This window comes from Macrobrachium rosenbergii, chromosome 20 (assembly GCF_040412425.1).
Source record: "Macrobrachium rosenbergii isolate ZJJX-2024 chromosome 20, ASM4041242v1, whole genome shotgun sequence".
NCBI lineage: Eukaryota > Metazoa > Arthropoda > Malacostraca > Decapoda > Palaemonidae > Macrobrachium > Macrobrachium rosenbergii.
The window spans coordinates 27,226,397-27,249,367 of NC_089760.1; the positions used below are offsets into that span (position 1 = coordinate 27,226,397).

Sequence of the window (22,971 nt, forward strand, 5' to 3'; positions counted from 1 at the left end):
AGCTTTAAAACCCTTTCTAAGTTAACAAAAAACTGGTCTTTGCTGCCATGCAAGTTAAACTGACAGAAATTAAAATAACCAAATTTAAATTTCCTTACCATGCAGACTAATTAGTGTGAGCAAGAATTGCCGTGGCTAATTCGTTCTGCATTTGAAAAGTCAGATAAATTTCAACTTACGAATAGTTAAGCAGGCATTTTTTTTATTTTTAGATTAATTTTACCAAGGAGTGAGATCACTTGTAATGAAAAATCAGCATAAAATAACTTTCTTTACCAAGGAAGCGAAACTGAAAGAGCCGTTGCAGAGGTTACCCTTCAGCCAAGAACGCTACAGATGTAGAGTACACACATCTTTATAGACATTTCAGTATATATTTATATGTATTTTAAAGCATGTTTTGTTTTTAAAATAATTAATGGTAGATATTATTATATCTAATCCATGTAAAATTTGTTTTTTGTGTAAATAGAAAGGAGTTGGACTTCTTAAAAACGCTACACCCAAGATGATGTAAACAAACAGGACAGGACAGGAAAATTTAAAAACGGATATGGTAATGCTAAGGAATGTTATCAGTTAAAGTGAAATAATTATTGCCGTTATAATGGATGTCCGTGAACGTAAAGACATGGATTCAGTGCTTCGAAAGGATAGCGATCAAGGAACGGTGGCGAAAAAGGTAATCACTACTTTAAATTTAAGTAACTTGGGCTTAGACTAGTAGCCTAAGTAGGGTAGGCGTGAATCGAATTTGTATCGTTGGTCTCCAGTCTATCCAAAAATTGAAAGATAATTGTTCATCATTAAAATTTCACCCATTTTAAGATAATCCCAGGGTATATCTATGTCAAAGTATTTCTATATAACATAATAGTACACTATAGGCTGCGCATAGGCTATCGAGCTTATTGTTGTGGACAGTGTGCATAGTAGGGAGACAGGGATTTTCAGTGCTACTTGGGGGGAATCCAGATGGGGCAGCCTCCCCCCCCAGGCCAGGTACCCTAAGGGCATGGTGCTCTAGCCTGAGATAGGTTAGGAAGGTAAGGTTTGGTTAGGTCAGGATACGCCGTTCTAGGAAAGGTTATAATATCTCAACCCTACCTGTCTCCCTACCCTACATCTGCTCTGACTAGCTGTTTTATTGGTAAAATTGAAGACCTACCACACCCCTTTTGTTTGTCAACTAGCCTAGGTTACCAGTTTATGTGCAAATTTGGCTCTGTTTTTTAGTGCCAACCCCTTGGGAGTGAATGTAAAAACATGTGCTAAAGACAGAAACATAACAAAAAATTTAAACAAAAAGCAGTACTGTACATATTCCAGTTGGTGACTGGCAGGAACCCTGCTGCGGTAGTAGTCTTCAGTTTATACTGTTTCACTTTATGATTGATTGGGGGTTAGCCCATTTAGAATTCTTAGTTCATTAATTAGTCTAATACTACAGTATTTTGAGCACCTTGTGGTGTGCCAGCTGTAGGCTAATGTGCTCCAACTACAGTATACTCAAAGAAGAGCTTTTAGCCTGGGCTAATAAGTGTATAGGCTATGCCGGTTTCTGATGTCAGTTTCCTGATTGTTAGCATCAGTCATTGACATCTAGAGAAATTTGTAGCTACTTTGAACCTTGATTATATTCTTGAGTTCAAAATGTGGTGAAGCTGCAGCCTAGACTATTTGAGCAGGCTTTTTTTTTGATAACCCGCCAGATTTGTTATTTCGAAAAATTTACAACCAATTTACAAGCAAAGGAAAGTCACGTTTCATCAAAGATGTATCCCAGCCTGACCTTTCTCTAACCTAATCTGACTTACGGCATCATGCCCTGACCTGATTGGAGTTAGGTGCAGCTGCCTGAACCCCTCACTTCTTCCCTCTTTTAACACAGCTGCTTGCTAGCCTATTTTTTGCTTAACCTAATCTGACCTAGGGCAGGTGGGAAGGTGTTGACACAGATGCAAACTAACCTACCTTTCACTTAACTGAACCTTAAATTGATATCATGGTGAAATTACCACTGATTTCGATGGGGGATGTAGAAGGTGGGATTCTTTTTCTTCTGAAGTAATGGAAGGCTAAATGATTTTTCAAACCACATGCCTTTAAAACTGAAGATGTGTAGTCTACATGGGACTGCATTACCATACAAGTCTCGGTTCAATGCTGTATGAACTGCGGCCCATGAAACTTTAACCACAGCCCAGCGGTAGCCTGTCCTATATCGTTTCCAGATGCAAGATTATGGCTAACTTTAACTTTGAATAAAATCAAAACTACTAAGGCTAGAGGACTGCAATTTGGTATGTTTGATGATTGGGGGTGGATGATCAACATACCAATTTGCAGCTTTCTAGCCTTGGTAGTTTCTAAGATCTGAGGGAGGACAGAAAGATTACGGACAGACAGAGAAAGCTGGCACAATAGTTTTTTTTACAGAAAATTAAAAAGCATTAGAATTTTGATATAATTAGTACAAGGACTCTGACATCTTATTGGTGGTACTTACAGAGCTACAATCACCTTACCTTCTCTAACCCAACCAAGCGTGCAGCTGTCAACATGGGCTTTTCCCCTCTAGACATCCCCACCCCTTAAATTCTGCCAAAAGGTGCGGTAGAGGTACTTACAGTGATGTATTCTAAACTAAATTAACTTAAGGCCAAGCATCTTCAGGATATCGTTACTTGCTTGAGAGGGGTCATTTTGTAATGAGAGCTGCAATTGGACATTGATTATACAGTACTGCACAGGCTTCCTTAGAAAATAAAAAAGTGTAGCATTGGTTCTTTACATAACCTGTGTTCATGCCAGCTCTGTACTTACACCTTGGTTGGTGTTATTACTTAGTAACAATCTTCTTGAGTTCCTTATCCTAGCTCATAGCTGCTCTTATTACTTTTTAATTCAATATGAATGTAGATGCAGCTAAGGAATTCAAACCAAGCAAAGTCTATTTTAAATTGTATCCTTCACTGCTTTCATTTGGAAAATGAGACATATCTCTAAGTTTTAAATAGGGTATTAAGTGGTTGTTGTAAGTGCACTACCAGGGGTAAATGCAAGTGTATAATCCCTGTTACAACATGTGCATGTTGTCCTTCAGATACTGCCAGCTTTTGCAGCAGTAGCAGTCCAGGCAGGTGTCCCAAAAACTAGACAATTTTTCCCATTTGTAGCTGCAGGATTCTGTTTGTTATTATTGTTATCAAATTTTAATTACTATCTAATCAAAACATTAAAAATTTTGTGTTTCATAGAATATAAATTTAGAACGACATTTATTACCTAAATTTCAAGTTACCTTGCCCTTTACCAACTCCACTAGATTAAAAAGAAAGTCATTGTATTTAAGGATCATTATTATCACCTAGGTTTATCACAGAAATTTACTGCATAATTTCTTATTTTCAGATGCCAGGGATTGAAGCATTCCAGTTTATCAAGCCTATTAGTCGTGGTGCTTTTGGGTAGGTCTGAGATAAAGTTTTCTTGATAGAAATACTGAATAAAAAAGAGAAAATCATTTGAAACAGACCATTATTAACATTTACCATGTGGGTTTTCAGGAAAGTGTTTTTGGGCTGCAAGAAAGATAATCCCATTCAATTGTATGCCATTAAAGTGGTGAAGAAGTCAGACATTGTTAACAAGAATATGGTAGAACAAGGTTAGTGTCATTGATACTCCCCAACTTATGTAGACAGGTTCCCAACCAATAGGTGAATTGCAAATTACTGCCTTTAATGTAGCAACAGTAAACTTGTGATTTCATGCATTGATATAAGGACTCCAATTCATCATCATTATTTGTCATCAGTGTTTTTACATTAGCTTTTCCCTTTATGGGGTTAGATGTGAAATGAGCTTTCTTCACTGTCTTCTGTCCCTTTTTTTTCTGCACTTGTATAATGTGTAGGTATTCGTATGTTTACTTTTTCCATGATTTCCTAGGCCTTCCTACAGGCCTCAAGCCTGCTATCTTCCATATTTACCGCTTTTACGAGTATGATCAACTGTTCTTAGGTCCTTCCAACCACATCCAAACTGTCTCAGTCGTTGTGATCTCAATGTTTTTCAAGCCTCTGAAACCACTTCACTAATTCCTCACTTGTAGTACAATCTTCCAACCACATAACTACGTTTACCAAGTTAAGTATCAAGTTTGGCCCTTTCCTGCTTGACCAGAGAAATTTAGTTTTTGTAAAGCAAATGGTTTTTTAAATTTCATGTGAATGATCTTATGTTTTTATTTTCTTTATTCCAACAGTCATCACAGAGAGAGATGCCTTGGCCCGAACTAAAAGTCCCTTTTGTGTGCAACTCTTTTATTCCTTGCAAACTGTTTGTAATGTCTATCTGGTAAGTATGTGTTGTGGCAGTAGTATGACAAGAAATCTTTTTGAAGTTGAATAGTCCAGTAGTAGGTTTATTTTAGTCGCTCATTGGTTCTATCAGTTTTTTTTTTTTTTTTTTTTGTGCATGTCATGGTAGTACAGTATTCAAAGTACCTTCAAGAAATGTGCAGAAAACTAAATTTTTATATATTTGACTTACACATAATCACATAGCTACTAGTTTCTACTTTACACGGCAGCTCAAAATTCAAAATTCGCGGTAGCACTCTTTTGTTTTGGGTGTAGGTATACTGCCCTGCCCACTTTCGGGGAAGGATAGGTACAACACAGCTAAAGAGCTCAATTCGTTTCTGCCAGTCAATGTCTAAACACTTAGTTATTGAGCAGCTCTGAATGTTTTGGTTTTCACTGGATGGTTGCTGATATTCTTCATTTGGTGAAGTACTCTTTGCTTTTTGGTAGAGTGCTACTGAGTTCCATGTGGGCCAGGTCCTTATCCATATAATTATAGATTGGCCAAATCAACTTTGATGTTTACATTCAGTGATTTGAAATATAGTTAAAGAAATTACCCAGGGCCCTATGCCTTTTGTTGATTTAAGAGTGATAAATTTTCTTTTTTTATTGACCAATTGAAGAGCTCAGACATCATAAATCAAATCCCATTATGATGGCATCAGTGACATTAATGGATATTTTAATAATTTCCAGGTAATGGAGTATCTCATAGGCGGTGATTTAAAGTCCCTTTTGACGATGTATGGGTACTTTGATGAACCCATGGCAACCTTTTATGCTGCTGAATTGGCTCTTGCCCTTCAGTACTTACATAGGTTAGTATTTGTTGTGAGTATTTGAAATGTTGGTGCAATTATGTACAGTACTATATATTGGTTACTGTAGTTTTAATATGAATTAGAAATATGAAAATTCACATATACTAGTTACTTTAATATGAAGAGACTTAACATAAATTTCGAAGGTTAAAGAAATCTGGATATATAACAGATGAGTGGATAAACAAGGATGGCAAGTAAGGACAAGTTTGAAGAACATTGAAAGTTTTGTTTCATTTACTAGTCATGTAATTTCTTCTTCAATAATTACATGTACAGCCATAGATCTGCATGTGGCAGAGATGGAGTTGTACCACTTTTAAAGTGGTAGGATTGACCTCTCTTATGTTTATGACACCATTTAAACCATGGGAGGATGGCATAAAAACAATTAGATCAAATACCATAGGAGCTTTTGCATCTTCATTCCTGGCCACCTTACATTCTGTTGCATGCTTCTCCTCAGTTGCTATCAATTCCACATTTGTCAGTCAGCTTGGTAACATATTCATTGTGTACCTCATTGAAATTGACTGTGTGACAACTTCTAGATCCCCTTATGAATGTTCTCAGTAGAAAGGAACCCCATGAAGTTGTAAATACCAGCAGCTCTTCGTTGGGTGAGTCAGTAGAGCTGTGGACTGGCACTCGCTGGGCCGGGGTTCGATTCCCCGGCCTGCTGATGAAGAGTTAGAGGAATTTATTTCTGGTGATGGAAATTCATATCTCGCTATAATGTGGTTCGGATTCCACAATAAGCTGTGGGTCCCGTTGCTAAGTAACCAGTTGGTTCTTAGCCACGTAAAATAAGTCTAATCCTTCGGGCCAGCCCTATACTTAACTTGTAAATACCAGTGAACAGAGAGGGCTGGATTGTATTCTCCTCATCAGCCATGAAGTTGGTCATATCTTTGATGAGAAAGTTCTTGTATTACTGCTTTACCATCCTTTCAGTACTAGGCCTTAAGTACGTACAGATGATTATTTGGCACATAGGTAGGTAAAAAAAAAAGGGTGTTGGAGGGCAAAAACCTCATTGTTGTCACACCAGAATTTTATTCCATTTAGTAAGTGGCTGCCAGAACATTACCAACCATTTAGGTATGTTTGATGGCTATTGTCATCCATACCTTCAGATTAAACACCTAGGTTATTCAAAGCTGCTGCTCAGCAAAACCCTTCAGTGCCCTTGGCATCTCAGAACAGTAAATCAAAAGTGACAGCAGCATGGGATCTTCAGAGTATGAAAGTTTTGCATAAACATGGGTGATGTAGTCCTTGGTATTCTTAAACAGTACTGCAATCCTCTGTGCGGACAGTGAAAGTTTTGTTTGACATCTTTATCCAGAAGAAGGCCATTTTATCTGTTCAGGGATTACTTTATTCAAAAACTGCCATGACAAATACATTGCTTTGAGATGTATGGGAACATCTTGACAGCCTCCTTGTCAGCACGTGCTTCTCTCTATGTTAAAAGCAAACATTGATCCTCTTCTAGCCACATAACTATGACTTGCAACAAATGTCCTTTGTAATCTGCTTTTCCCAACCATCTGTGATATCAGCCAGCAAAGACAAGGCCTAGGCCTTCATTACTATATGCTGGCCTGGCTCAAGTTCATATCCTGATCCCAGATGAAAGGAGCACCTTCCATTTGCTCCATGATCAGGTTATGCATCTTGGTAAATATTTGACAGTCAAGATGTTTGACCTGCAACAAGAACAGCATCTCTTTGCAGAAGACTGCAGAAACCACCAATTAGGCAAGACCTAGTGCCATGGCAGTACTATTGGTACTGTTTCCTGTTTTGCTTTGCTACATACTGTTCACCTTAACTCCAATAACCAGGTTCTTATGCACACATGTAAGTCTCATAGCTGACTAGTGTAACACTAGGTAGTGCACCAGTAACGCCTGTGCACAACCCTTTTTAAATAATGTTATCACTAATGATTCATCATCTCTCTTAGTAGAACAACACTGCTGACTCTGATAGCTAAGTGCTCATTTTTCAAAAGTGTGAATGAATTATGAAGGCTTGTTGAGTCAGGTCTTGGTATGCTACAATTCACACTTGTGTAAGCATGCATATGTTGGAGATCTCCTAAGTTCTTGTTTGCAACTAAGCCTTTAATTTTTTTTTTTTTTTATAACAGCCATGGTATAGTCCACCGTGATGTGAAGCCAGATAATTTACTTCTTGACAATAAAGGACACCTTAAGCTTACAGATTTTGGACTGAGTAAGATTACTTTTCACAAAGGTAAGTTTCTTTGCTTTTGTATTTGAATGTTAGTCAATGGCAGAAAATTTGAACTTGCTAAAGGATCAGATTCTTTATATATATTCATATAAATATCAAAAAAGCTTAAAAACTACATAAAAGCTAATGCCTTAAGAAGGAATTGGTGTAATAGTAGATGGGTTTCCATTCAAGTAAAAGATCATCAAATATGTGATCTCTGGATCAGCTGATGAATCTTTAAGCAAGAGAGTGAGAGGAGAAAGATAATGAAATTCATAATCTTATATTTTGTTGAACCTCAGTTTTTTTAGCCTTGTGTTGGAGATAATGGCAGCAAAGTCAAACACTTTTGAAATAAGGAAAGTTCTCGTGAGCTTAACCCTTGAGGGATGGGCTAAATATATATCAAGCACACCCCCCAGACCGGGCAAACTTTAAGGTAGGGCAGTTTAAGAAAAAAACATATCAATGGAAGAGGAAGATATGCAAATGCACATGGTGTAAGAAAAAAAATTCAAAAAAATTTTCCCTACCTTCCACAGGAAGTTGAAAGTGTGTGGGGCCCCTTTTACCAAGTTATGCATGTTTTTTCTGATAGTTTATTTTATTTTATTTTTTAAAATTATAATTACACCTCATACAGTATCTTAACAGATAACTAATATCAATAACAAATTCTGAGTATATTTGTTATAAAATATTCACAAGGTTTACTGAGATGGGGAGATGCAGTAACTTTTTGCGAGGTACACATGTTTTTTCTGATATTTCTTAGCACATTTCTTTGTAAAATTACAGTTATAGCTGGCATATTATCATAAAAGATAAGAACTAAAAACAATAGCAATCCCTGGGTATATTTATGAGCAAATAAATAAAAAAATGTCCTGGAACTGCAGAGGCAGTATATTCCCCTCTGAAATCTCAAGGCATACTGATTGATGTCTCTCCTGTGTTTAGCTGTTATAGTTGCATAAGTCATTTATGGACCATTGAATTGCTATGAACATCTTTCCTGCTAAATTCATCCAAACCGAATGGTGCGTAATATTAACACTCATATGAGTCATCCCGTCCATCACTCAAAACCTGTTATAGATACTCATATTAGGATTCCCATCCAGTAATGGTCAAGAACACTAATAACATCATCAGCTTTTTCTTGGAAGAACATCATTGTCTTCGCTGAAATGCTGCTTGAAATTAGAGAGAAGTCTTATGTTTAAAATGATGGCTATGGTATTTATATGACAGGAAGCTGTTGACTTAGTCCAGTTAGCATCATCAGAAATAAATCCTTATTGTATTATTTCAGCTGTCAGTATAATTTTTTATACTTTTTAACTTTTCTTTGTTATATTGTCATATGTTATGGTTAGGAATTATATTCTCTGTGAGCTTGGTAGACAGTATTTTTTTATTTACCTTATGTGATAGAGTGTTTGCACATTTTGCTTGATATTCTATGTTTGTAAAATTATTTGCAAAGTGTAATAACCTGTATGTAATTATAAAGCTTCAATCATAATACTTTGCTTGTGATTCACACTTGTGATAAGATGTTAGCAGTAATTTCACAGACAAATTATTCATCTAAGATGGAACCTTATCAAAGGAAAGGAATTGTTTCTTAAGATTTACACCTCCCTAAGGAGCTTTATTGGAAAAGGTATTGAATAGCTGCATTGTAATAAGGAGGTGTGACTTTTGATGACTTGTCATAAACATTATAGGCTAGCAGTGAGCTTTTCATGTGGTGAGTGAGGGCAGCTGTAAATTATGATTATAATAGTTTATTCAAAAATTGTAACTGAAGATTTTCAAAAACCAATAGTGTGTATTTGCTCTCTATTTTATGAAGCAGTCCTTTTTTAACATCATTGTCCTTAGCAAAAATGCATGTTAGTGAAAACAGATTAGATCAAGGTAGCAATATAAAGTTGGTCTTGCAAGGAATGCTCCTTTTAGGCTGTTGCCACCTATGGAATCCCATGTACAACACACTTGAGACAGAACTAAGGTATTTTACACTAACCATTCAATTTTCAGCTGAATTCATCTGTTTACTTTGAGCCTTTCCCATCTCACTCCAACTTGTAATGTGACTTCTTCCATTTTAAAATTACTCCTAACTAGAGAACATATCCAGTGGATGAGCCCTATGAGAGCCTAGAAATATGACTATGATTTGGTTTAACTACATTATGCTAATTATATAGCTAATGCTTTGGTTTACTAGTATACATCTTTTTCTTTTCAGAAATGGAATTTTCAGAAATGGTACCAGCTACACCAACAGCTGTAAGGTCAGGCTTACGTTACATGAGAACCCCTGGTCAGATTTTGTCTCTTAAATCACATCTTTCCTTTGTAAGTCCAACTCAAGTATTCTTACTGTACACTGTTCTTGATTTTCAAGATTCAGTTGATCATTTATATTTAAACAAGTTTATATTTAACAGTGCAAGATTAATTATGAACTAGGAAGCTAAAGCACATCTTTGTTCTTCAGAAAATCAGAGAATGAAAGCTTGTTACAAGTTAGACGGGAGACATTCCGCGTGGAAGTTCTATTCATTTTAATAACTGTGTTTCTAGTTCAAGCAGCTACCTGGCACACTTTTGTGGAAATATGATTGTTAAACTTAATACAGTAGTCTAATCAAACCTAACATTTAATTTAACAATGCAGAAAAAATGTCCAGTAACAATTGTAATATGGCTGTGTAATGCTTATTGATATGATTCATGTTGTATTATTTCAGAGATCAGAAGACAGCTGTAGCACCCTGAATTATTCTATGTTAAGTGAACAAGTAAACTCAAGTTTAATCAGTACACAAAAAATGTCATTCAGGAATCAGACTGTAAGCTCTGAGCTGCAAAGGTATTTAATCTTTGATCACCTTCTGTTCTAGGCTACCAACTTTTGCATTCATATTACCAACAACAATTTCATTATTTTGATCTATATGAAATTCATCTTTTATATCTGCAAAGAGTTCATTCAGCGGTGTGTAGTACAATGCTCATTTACAAACCTTCATCTTTTGTATGGATATACCTTCAGCAAAAGCTGGTTATGTCCTTGAAACTTGATAATGAGGTAATTCACTAGTGGCAGGTGAGTAAGCGGGTAGGGGAACCACCCACTCACTCAATAAACAGCTTCCACTTTTTGGCCTACTTTGCTGTGCAGATATTATGGAAAGCTATGCATCTTGGCTGCTGTTGATGGTACCTGATCTTTTCTTAAGATTGATCAAGTTTTTGCTAGTCATGTTGCTTGTGACTGTCAACCCACACTCTTTATGTACTGCCTACACAGTATATCTCTTGGTCATCTGGCTTGTGGAAGAAGTATGGGTTTAGTAGGAAGAAGTTGAAGAAGGTCATGTCAGTATCTACATCTGTTTCGACACCACTGCTTCTACTGGGATTGTGTCTGCTCCTTTTCCCCTTGCTCAGTCCAGGCTGGGTACACGTGGACCAGACAACGCGCAGCTGACTTCTTTACCAGTGTTGTCGTTGGTGCTGTCGGTTTCTGTTAACCCCTAAGAGCGCCTACTTCTGATGCATTGACTCCAAGATATTCCCAGGAGATGAAGGAGTTGCTGAAGGCAATGTGGCCTTGTTCTGTCATTCCAGGGTAGACCTCCCTGTATGCCTTTCTTTACCATTTGGCACCAGCCAAAAGTTCTCCGCTTGCACTGACCCCTGTGGATCCCTTTGCTTTGGCTCAGATTATCCCCTCTGAAACCAAATGCTTTACATCTGTGGGCATGAAGGCTGAAAACAATCGTACACTTCCACAGATTATCTTTATGAAATAAAACACTAGTATTTCAAAATAAAACAGTAATGTAACTTTTATGCATTTCACACTTTGTCAAGCCCTTTTGTTTTTTATTGGTACACAAATTAATCATTATTATATATGGTTATATATGTTACAGTATTAACATAAGTGTGTTCCAATCTTTTTTTAATGAAGGCATGTGTTATTTCCTTTTTCTTATAAATTTTCTCATTATGATATTTAGGACTCCACTGCAAATGCAGCATATCTCCAGAAATGAGTCTCAGGGATCTTATGTTAGTCCTTCAACTCAGAATCAGAAGAACATGACCGATGGCCATACATCAAGAGGAAATAGTAGATCAGATAGCAGCCCCTCTGTTGTAGGTGAGTTTCATAAGGATATCCTGTAGCCTTGTTTGTTTTCCTTTTTTAGAGTATGTGTGATAAACTGTACTTCTTGATATTTTATTTTAGGATCATGAACTTTTGATCATTTGCCCTTTTAAATTTTTCAGAATCACCAATTTGTCAAACTTCAAAGAGCTTCAGTGATGTGAAAAGGCAGTTTCATTTTTCTAGTGATGGCACACCAATGAAAGAACCAGAATATGTGTCCCCAAAAGGTGATGGTATAAATATCAATAAAAGGTCAGTGTGTTCACATTCTCCAAAAGAAATTGTAGAAACCTCTGCTTGTCATAATGTCAAACAAGACATTTCAAGTGATTTTGATATCTCAATGTCAAGTTACCTTGGCCATGAAAGTGGTATACATCCTCTTCCTCTTTGGCATTCAAGAGACAATAGTCTTGAAGATATTAAAGAAGAGCTCACTGGTGATATTAGATCCTCAGATATGTCAAGTGTTAGTACTAGTTCCCCTAAAAACTCATCAAATAATAGTGGAGAATTGAGTGTACTGCCAATTAACCATTCACCTGTCCAGAATGTTAGTGAAGATTTAGGTATGAGTTTTGAGGAGGATTGTAATCTTCATGGAGACAGTGACCCCATAAAATCCAGGAATTGCTCCATTGAAGCAGTGAATGGTAAAGCTTGTGATAGTGGAAAAGAATTACAAGTAGAGAAGGCTGCTGATAAAGGAAGTCAAGCAGTGACCACGGCGAGGAAACAGTGTAGAGCTTCTTCTGAATTTAGTGAAGTGTTCTTAGACATAGGATTAGAGGACTGTGTATCAGATGTATTTGAAGACTGTCCAGAGCTTGCAACTTCAGAATTTTCTAAAATTCCGAAGAATTTTGAAGGAAAGATTGGCCATAAGTGTCATCCAAGGCTACGTGCTTTGTCTCAGCTGTCCCACCATATGTCACCAGTTATTAATTCGTCAGGGCTTTTGAGCACAGTACCAAATTGCATTTTCTCTGCTGATATTGCCACAAGCTCTCCAGTACCTCCTAATTGTGATGACAATGATGATGTGAATGCGACTGATGTGAAGAATTCTACTGAGAATGTCAACACATGTTTGCCATCTGGCAGACTTGCAGTTACCCAGGTAAATGCAGATGGGTCATTTCCTAAAGATATATCAGAGTCATTGAGAGAGAATGATATATTTGCAAAAAGAATTTTTTCACCAACTTTGAGTACATGCCAGAGTGAGAAGAATTTTAAGGTACCTTGTCAGTCACGAGGTATTAAGAGGTCTATAGGATCAGCACTGAGTCCACCAGTGAACACACACAGTTCTTCAACTGGTCTCACTGGAAATTTTGGAGTCTTAGGAGTTCATGGGCAGTTACTGAAAAAGCAGAATATTAAGAAGAGTCCACTTAGTAATTCATCTACAGAATATTCCTGCACTGATGAATCTCCAAAAAGTTCTTTGATGGGAGTTAGTAAAAGGTAAGAATTTTAATTATAGTTTTTGTTATTTCCTAAAATTCTTTATATGTTGACAATCCTTGAATAGTGTACTCAGTAATTCATGTGATTGTTTTAATTTAGTGATCATAAATACATAAAAATGATGGATTGTTGTTATAATTATTTATATATTACTGTACTTCATCTTATTTTTACTAACAGGACCAAAAGAAAAGATCTTTTGAAATTACATCAAATGCAAGAAAATTGTCAGACATCTGTGGAGGACGATGATCATTTTCTGACAGATAAGGAAAACATTCCCTCTCCTTTGAGCACAAGTAGCAGAGCATCTCTGCAAAGTAAAGAAAATGCAAGTCGAAGAGGAAATCAGGTAATATTAATGTTCATTCAGAATAAAAAACATGTACAGTATTTTGTATAAGCTTGATCTGTTGTTGGTGAGAGGATAGACCATTCATAATTGATGAAACAGCGATAAGGAATTACTTGCTTTCAAAGTATGAATAAGCTACCTCATGTACCAGCCTGGATTTAATGTCAACTTCAGGAATTAACCTGTAGACTTGTGCAGTTACCATAACTGCATTACTTAATTTTTACCTCTGGATATGTATTGAGTAATGGTTCATATCTTGTAACTTGCATTTTTTTTATAGTGATTAAGATACATTGTTTATCATTTTGTATTCATGTAAGGAAGTACAGTATTAATATTCTTGCTTAGTGAATCAAAAGACCAAAGAAGTGATTATTCCAATACCATTTATCTAGGAAGGAAAAATGTGGAGCATAACCCACATGGAAGTAATGGGCCTTCCTCTTAAAAAACCATTTGTATTACAGAGCAAGTTTTTTCATACTACCTACTGCCTCATTAATCACATACTGCATTTTTTCCATGAACAGAAATCCCAGTCCCACCACTCATCACAGTCAAGGTTAAGCTTACTTTCTGGGTGATTAATGTTGAGTTAGCATTGTTGATCTTTCCAAGAATGTTGCTTTCAAGCTTTGTAATGCTTTCATTCTTTTCATTCATCATTTAATGTGTAATTTTTGTTTTCACGTTGATGCAGGCACATATTTCATTATCTAAACTGCATTTATAATGGATTTTGATGTCAGTTAACTGAACAGAAAACCATGAAAGATTCTGATATTATTGATATGCCTTTTTTTTATAGATTGTGAGATGGTACAGTGAAAGTGATATGATGTCAGACACACCAGAAAAAGATACATCTTTGGATCATAAAAAGAGTTGTCCCTCTCAAGGATCCAGTGTTCACAGTCAACACATGCAACATTTTCATAGTTATCACACACCAGGAAGAATAAAAGTAAGAAGGATAAATGTATAGTGCTTAATTATTGTGAGGATATGTAAATTTTTATTTATTTGCTTATTTTTAGAAAATATTTTCAAAAATAAGTAAGAATAAATATTCTTTGTTGACACCACGGATTTAAATTCTAGGCCAAATGTGAAATGTTAAAAATAAGTGGATTTGTTTTCTTAGAGCTTAAAATTTAAAAAAAGCTGTTATTATATAGATACCTGAACCACCAGAAATTATGGTATTGTATATCCTTTGAGTCTCAGTAGCAGATCTTGACAACAAGGGCACAAAAAAAGTTACAGTAATAAATAGAATAAGAAGATTTGGTCATTTTTTCATACTCATTTCCTTAACATTGCAATTCATTCATTTCAGAGTGTTCCAAGTACTCCACTTCAAATGCTTGGTCATACACCATTAAGAGCTCCTAAAAGTGTACGAAGAGGAGCTAAACCTCCCATTGGCTCAGAATCTCGAATATTAGGCACCCCTGATTACCTGGCACCTGAGCTTCTCCTAAGATTAGGCCACGGTTAGTTACATCAACTTCCAAGTACATGATCTTTTTTTCTGTAAATAAATCAGCCTTCCATAAATCTCAATACAATATTTTAATTTATTATCTTCGTTTATATTAACGGATTTTGATTCACTGGTCTTGTTCAAATGCTCAGTAATTACATGGTTTATAGACCTTTAACCTTTTGTAACCTGAGAAAGTAAACCATTCTAAATTGACTGACAAAACTACTACAGGGCTATCAGTGATGATTACTGAAAGAGATAGGGCTGAGCTACCCTGTAGAGTTAGTGATCACTTTCCTGCAACATTTCATGGTATATACTTCAGAACTGTGGAAAAGCAGTTTTAAATTAAACTTTTGCATCAAGTTTTATCAATTATTCGCCATAATTAGGTACCGCGTAATGTTATCATTATCTTTTTATCTTATACCCAGCTCTGACAATCAGTTGCATGTCGTTACTGCTTTGGACCTCTGCCAGTTTCCTATGGTTGTCCTTGCCAGATATATTTCAATGTCTTTCCTTGTCTAGGAATGGTGTTTTTGGAATTTAAAAGCAATTGCTGCTCTTGGGTGCTTATAACAACTTCATATCAAGTCTTTTCCCATCAGAAATAGATGGTTGAGATAGAGTTATTATGGAGGAAATAGAGTAATCATAAAAGTAAAGAAAAATATTATGGTATCATAAGATTTTGGGAATTGACACACCAACTTTTCATTCATAAACGTAAGGGAAGAAGGCATCTTTATTGATGCCTGTAGTATGTGTACTCTTGTTATCTATTTGCATGACTTTCTTTTAGTAACCCTTATCACTTAATAATTGTCGTTGGAACATTTTGGTGTGCCCTATTCTCTGTATTATTGCACTGATTTCTAGTTCAATTCTGAGTTGTAAATTTTGAGCATTACTTAGAATTCTAAGAACTTGAAGTGTGCTTAGTAGCATGCTACGTAGTTTGGTTAAATTGATGGATAATTATTATAGATCATAGACTGTATTTATTAGTTTCTATACATATATTTTTAACCTGTGCTTTCAGGTCCTGCTGTTGATTGGTGGGCATTGGGTGTTTGCTTATTTGAATTCATGACTGGTATTCCACCATTTAATGATGAAACTCCCGATGCTGTTTTCAATAACATCTTACAAAGAGGTAAGGGAGGAAGAAGGAGTCAGTATTAGCTGGTAACAGAAAACCTAGTTAATCTGCCAATTATTTATTTGGATTCTGACTAGTGTACAATTGAATTCTTTCCAATTTAGAACTCATGTTACCCTGTGTGTGTTGGGGTGTGGGTTAGGGGAGACACTACATCCTTTTTGCTCCTCAGTGCTTTGCTTTTTACTTTATACTTTTCATTGCGTTTGTTTTGGTATCTCTCCAATTAGCTGTCTAATCTATAATTTTGTCTCAAATTTACATGGTTTGTAAGAAAAATTCCTTTTTGGCCAGCCCTATGAGCATATAGAAATAATGTAGCTGTCTGATTAATTTACTCATCATCACAAACATTTTTCTATGAACTTGCCATTCATGGGGTTAGATATGAAATCAATTCTTTCCACTTTCTTCTGTGTGACTCCTATCAGGTCTTGGTCTTCATTTGTCCAATTTTTTATTGATTTCAGATATTCCTTGGCCACAAGATGATGAAGCTCTGTCTTCAGCAGCTGTAGAGGCCATTGATAAACTTCTGGCTTCTGATCCTAAATGCAGAGCTAATTTTGATACTATTAAGTCAATTACGCTGTTTTCAAGCATTGACTGGACATGTTTGAGGGATACTGAAGCACCATTTGTCCCACAGCCTGATGATGCTATGGACACAACATACTTTGAGGGTAAGTAGTTGTGGTGGTTTTGTGTAAGTTAATATGTTATGGTAATTGCAATTCATGGAATAGCGTATATTCCAATGGACTTGTGATTAGTTTTCTAATGCCATAGTTACCAGTCAGATAAAAAACGAATCTAAATATAATTTGGTAAATATGTTGAGACCTTTTTTTCTGCCAGACAGTCATTTGCATCATAAGCAAAGAAATTATTTTTCATTTATAAAATTCTTTATTTTTTACAAAAGATCTAGTAGTTAAATGTTGAATCCTTTGCATTATTGTCAAAGGGTATAAATTATTTTTGTAGTTAGGATGTGTCCATAAGAAAAGCAGAGACCTTATTTTTACTTATAACTGGTTATGGTCATACAAATGAATTGATGAGAAAAAAGTGGTGAGATCTTTTGGTTGGAATATTCCTGTCTTCACCTGTGAAGTCATGTGACTTTAGTGAAGCAGAGGTGTGTATGAATGCTTGCTCAATGCCTTTTCTTGCACTACTTTTATTTGTCATCTTTAGTGATCTTTAGATCTTGATTGTTTGCCCTTTTTCAATATTCTGAGGACTTGCTGGTGATTATCAATCATATGAAATATAATTGAGTTTTGATGAGTTTCTGGATTAGTTCTAAGTTTTGAACCCAGTGTTGTTTATGTTCTTCACTGGGTAAGTACTGTATTCCATCTTATACAATACAATTGCACCCCAACTTAGCAGACAGTTAAGGGGCCTGGCCTAGTGATGACACCCTTGTTTCAATTCACATAGCTTATAGTGCACAGCAATTCCATGTAATGAATTGCCTGTGCTAACGTATTTTGTAATTGGTATTCAGTTTAAAACATAAATTACTTCTAAAAATATATGCAATGTACAGTGTAGCCTAACACAAAAACTAGCTGATTGCAGCAGTTTTACCCACTTATTCTTACAAAATATGTAAAATACTCAAAACTTACAATATGCAAAAGACCACAATTATCTTTGTTTCTTTTTTTAACAAAAGTAACGAAATACCACCTGCTCTCTCTCTCTCTCTCTCTCTCTCTCTCTCTCTCTCTCTCTCTCTCTCTCTCTCTCTCTCTCTCTCTCTCTCTCTCTCTCATATTAATTTTAATTACACTAAAGACAGTTTAGGTAAAAGGCACAAAAACATAAAAGCCAAAACTGATGTAGTTAGACCTGAGCTTTGGCATATGTAGTAGTTTAAAATCATTTTAAAATGTGCATAACCATCGCTACTACATACATTTAATTAGCTTGCAAGTTTTTTTCAAAAATTAAAAAAGTAAAAAATAAGTAATAAGAGTAAAAGGAATGTAAAATTGAAGTCAGTAATGCACAACATAAACTTACAGGAGGTGCATGTATTTTTATTCATTTTTGTTACTACCATCATTGAGTTACTCTTTATGCCCAAGGAGTATTAAAAATGAGATTTAGGAATTGTTGCAGGTGGCCTGATTATCTGGTGCTTCCCTCATAGTCTAGGAATCCCCTTACATCACATGAGCTGTGGAAATGTGATGTCTCAACAACCTTTGATTGTTATTCATGACATTCTCTTGTTCTTCATCATTGCTAGCCACATGTTTTTCTACTGTTTGAGGGTTGGGAGCACTCATAATTATTGCCTCATCTTTCACCTCAGAGACCAGAGGTGCATCATCATCTTGTTCCACCCAGCATACATTATCTCTTTACCGTGACCTTGCACACAACTTTGATGGCTGGGGCACCTCTAGCAACCTGTATAATGCTCTTGTTCCCCTATTCTGTTCCGAAAGCCTACAGCTTCAACCTGTTTATCTTCATCTTCATTGAACCTTGTAACTTTTCTTAGTTTAAGTAGCTTTTAGCACCTTCAACCGTGGGTTGAAGGCATCAGTCACATTAAGGATTATTGCTTTTACAAATTATTTAAATTTTGTCATCCATTTTTTTGCAGCTCGCAACAACATACAGCAGTTGAAGGTTTCAAACTTTGAGTTATGAAGTGGCTCATGGGAATCTGTGGAATTACCTTTGGGAGGTGTAAATAGGTGAAGATTGGATATGAGAGTTGTTTTTGATATATTCTAGTGTACTCCTCTTGTTAATAATCTTTCATTATTTGACTCACTTTATATTTATTACACTTTTATCATGTATTTGGATTGTAAGATACAATATCTAATATTTTATAAATAATTTTAATTGCATAAACTGCAAACATTTTATCCTATAATTGGTCTCAGTAAGGTTAAAACTAACCACATGAGGAAGCGAACTTTTGTCTTAGTTGCCTATTAGCTACTGCGGGGCAGTGCTAGGGGTCTAATATCCACATGCAAGCGACTCTTTCAGCTTTACAGAAGTGTTATGCTCTTATAAAAAATAGTTTGTTTGTAAGTGTGGACCCGTTTTATTTATGTATACCAACTTGAACATTTATTTGTGGCCTAACAGGCAAGTGTAAAACATTACGTGGTTGAAATAGTTTGGAATAAAATATTACTTTGCCTACATACTAAGAAGCACCTGTAGGTCACTATAAATTTGTGTAATTACAGTCTGTTCAAGATATTGCGAGCTTTGCTCATTTATATTGTTATTTCATAGCAATGCAGTGCCTCCACTCCAGTAAAATTAAGATCCTTTTTTATTTCCCGGTATCCGAATGGTTCAGCATCTTTGTTAGTATCCCCACCTTAAGATCTTGTCACCCATAATCAGCTGTATTAAATTTGTTTGATCTGGCCAAGCTCTGGGAATATATCTTCAGGTTGCTGATGAAAGGAAGCATTTGTAATTTTTTATGGTGTACCTCTCATTCTTACCTCAGATTTTTAAAATCTTGAGGAAATTTATTCAGACAATCCAGCGTTTGAACTGGCAACAGCAAATTCTCTCATATGGCAACAGAATTTCCTAAAAACCCATGTCAGTGTGGTTCCATCTCTTTTTAACCTTGCCTTCAGGGTATTGACAGGAAATTACCAACCTGTCTCCATATTTGGTCAGAGGAGGTTAGGAACTTTATTGACCATTTATGCTAATTAGTAGTGATATGTCAACTTCATATCCTATTCGGATAGTCATCATTAGACATAAATAGAGTTGCCAATATTATAACCCTAAACATTGCATCTCTGCATCTATCCAGATCAGTGTCCTGACAGACCTTGTTATTCTCAACCATATCATGATGGATGACTTGCCAAAAATTTGCTGCTAGTTATCTACCTTTTTCCACCCTCTGCTGATGCCAATTTAACGATTTGTCGACCAATGAACTAAAAAATCTTACACTTTGGTGATAGTCTGGCCTCTTTCATGATCTTTTTTGTCAAAGACTAATTACCAAGATTCTCTTATACTGTGGTTGATTTAATTTCTCTGATTATTAGGTGTAGATTCATCCCAGGCTAACTGTCTCTCTTTGTCCACAGTTGACATTTATCCAGGCCTCTCACCATTTGTTCCTTTTAAAGTCAAGAGAAGTACCTTTAGGTATTCATAAAAATACCAGATCAAGGACACTGATTTATTCAGGTATCCCGAAATGATCACATTACTCTCTTTCAAATAATACTTCCTGTACCTATGATGGAAAACTTAGACCTCCTTTGATATACCAGTTTTATTGGTCTAAACTAAATATTTGGTGACAATTTTATGTGACTAGTAAGTTTTTGTAAGTGTAGAGAACAGCTGTTAAGAACTTGTCATTGTATTTCTCTTTTTAGATTGTTTCTTTGCAAAAGAAATGTTATTGCTTATGTCAGTATAAGTCTGATTCAGGATATTGATTGAAAAGTGGTCTAAAATAATACAAATTTGCTAATCAGATGGACAAAATCTATTTTTATTATGTTGATTATATAAAATGATTACAATAAAATTGTATAGCTGGCATCACACAAATGTTTTCTGGCACAAAATTTGCATTCACTATTGCTGACAAAATTGAAGTCACGTGTTTGTACTTGTGACATCACCTTCAGAAACATATGACATCCATTTTCCACCAATGTACTGTGCATAAAATACTGGCTACATAGCACAAAGGATGTAGACATGCTGAAAGATACTGGAAAGCACTGTAGTGTCATTGCCTTTAGGAAGTATCATTATTGTGTATAAATATTTTTGGTGAACATTATTTTTAAGGCTATGTATATTCCAGAATTATGAAAATTATTATCAGCATTCTAAGGGAACCATTTTAATTTCATGGAACTGTAGTAATCTGTTGATATTGTTTTACCATTAATTTAGTACACTTTCATACCTTTGTAAATAAATAAAATTCAAAAGAGATAGGATTGTTAATACTGTATAGTTAGCTCTGTCTCTTATAGGTCACTGAAATCCTTATAGACGTGAATGTGCTTTATTGCTTTTGTACAAATTATCATTTATTCCTTTGTATTTTTAACTTCATAGGTTGTGTTGTGTCCATCAGAATTGGATTCAAATGCAGTATCGTACTAAAGTGTAAGTATTTGGTTATTCATGTTGCATTGTAAAATTACTCAATAGATTTTTACATTGCTGTTAAGCAAACAACATGCTGTCTGTCATATTTCTCCAATAACCTGCTTGTTTTGGTCTCCAATTGTGGATTCTAATTCAAACGTAAGCCCATTTTGATAAGTTATGAGATATGTAAGACCTCTTTGTGCTGAACTAATTCATGTATTTTTTAGAAGACAAAATGCATTGCGGAAGTAATGTGTTGAACCGTAGTTATTTCTTATAAAGTGTCATCAGTTCAGGAAAGTTTGTTTTTAGTTGCTTTTGTGAGCCAAGTACAGCCTGTGTTGACATAATGTATAAAATCTAGATATCTGTCGTGGAACAGTGTGAGTAAAATTTTATCCAAAGACATTGTGGTAATAGGAACCTTTATGCAAAAATCAGATTGGAGATTTAAAATCAGTTAAATTGGACTAACAAGTAGTCAACTTAAGTCGAAAATAGCAGTTTTACACAGTAGCTGAGGTCACATATTTGTATCAAGGTTACAGATCTTTTTATTTGTTGCTTGCTTTTTTACTGTTTTTGTTTGTGCTGTCTAGTCAACTGTAATTTTATAGAAATCAAGGTACAGTTTAAAATGTGTCTGCTCTGTAGCTTTTTTGTTTAATCCACTTTTCATATTTACTTTTATTTACTGGGAGATGTGATTCTTCTATTAGTTATTATTACTGGTACTGAGAATTGTAACCAGTCCTTCGATTGTATGTCATTTAAGTTTAAGAAAGAACAAAGTGGATGTGAACTGCATTTTTGTTCATTATTTAGCTATAGATTTTGAGAAGATATTAACTGGCGAGATTATAGGAAACAGATTACTTTTTTTGTTTTTGGACAAAGCTCTGTCTGCTCCAGTTCATTATTTCAGATTTTTAACAAATCATAATCATTGTTTGAAAACTTATAATACATTTCAAGAATTGTATACATCTTTTATTAGTGTAAATAAGCAGATCAGTACTGTTTATTTTTAAATCATTTAGAAGCATTCTTTCATATTGGTGCTACAATATTTGAATTAACTTTTTGTCCTGTAGTAATACAGTATGGAATTCTTGAAAATCCCTGTTTTATTATCATCAGATACAAAGGTTGTTTAGGTAAATATAGTTTCAGTATCATAATGAAGTATATTTATGAAAACCATTCTTACAGGACATACATTCATGGTAATTGCAAATGTTTTAACTTATGACAAACAACAGACAAATAGTGGATGAATCGACTGCTGAATAACTGTGTAAGCTAGCGAATTTCTGGGTAAGAGGGTGCATATCCATGCTAGAGAGATCTCGTAAGCTTACATAGTAACATATCTGTTACCACTCAGATTAAAGGGCCCACCAGGTAAGATATTTAGACTGAAAATATAGAAAGCACTGCCACTGAAACCAAAGGGGTATGGCAAAGAACTCATTACTACCATTTACACTGTGCTGTGCAATGTACACTCCATGGTATCTTGCCAAACAGTTTTTCTCTTTGAGGAGTACATATCTGTGTTCTCTGAGGGCTTGTCTTATTTCCTTCTCATAATTTTATCCAAAGTCATCATGAAGATCTCAAAATCAGTTGGTAGAAAACAGAAATGCCACACCCAGAAGGGGTAGGGTCACTTGTGACAAAAGAAACAAGGCTGAAGTGT

The 22,971-nt window shown here is 35.4% G+C and overlaps 1 protein-coding gene across 3 annotated transcripts; it reads left to right on the forward strand.

Annotated features, from left to right (window-relative positions):
• The first annotated feature begins 497 nt into the window (after positions 1-497).
• gwl (serine/threonine-protein kinase greatwall) lies at positions 498-22,388 on the forward strand. Of its 3 annotated transcripts, XM_067122265.1 has the most exons (17): positions 498-682; positions 3,415-3,470; positions 3,570-3,670; positions 4,271-4,362; positions 5,070-5,191; positions 7,353-7,459; positions 9,702-9,811; positions 10,207-10,328; positions 11,485-11,627; positions 11,759-13,109; positions 13,293-13,464; positions 14,279-14,434; positions 14,810-14,966; positions 16,005-16,118; positions 16,595-16,807; positions 18,754-18,847; positions 21,234-21,357. In XM_067122265.1, the coding sequence occupies exons 1-16, from the start codon at positions 608-610 to the stop codon at positions 18,798-18,800; spliced, it is 3,138 nt and encodes a 1,045-aa protein (XP_066978366.1). In that variant the 5' UTR covers positions 498-607; the 3' UTR covers positions 18,801-18,847; positions 21,234-21,357. The 3 variants fall into 3 exon arrangements, with proteins under 3 accessions (XP_066978366.1, XP_066978365.1, XP_066978367.1); XM_067122264.1 differs by having other exon boundaries at positions 18,754-22,388; XM_067122266.1 differs by lacking the exon at positions 3,570-3,670 and having other exon boundaries at positions 18,754-22,388.
• Positions 22,389-22,971: the final 583 nt, after the last annotated feature.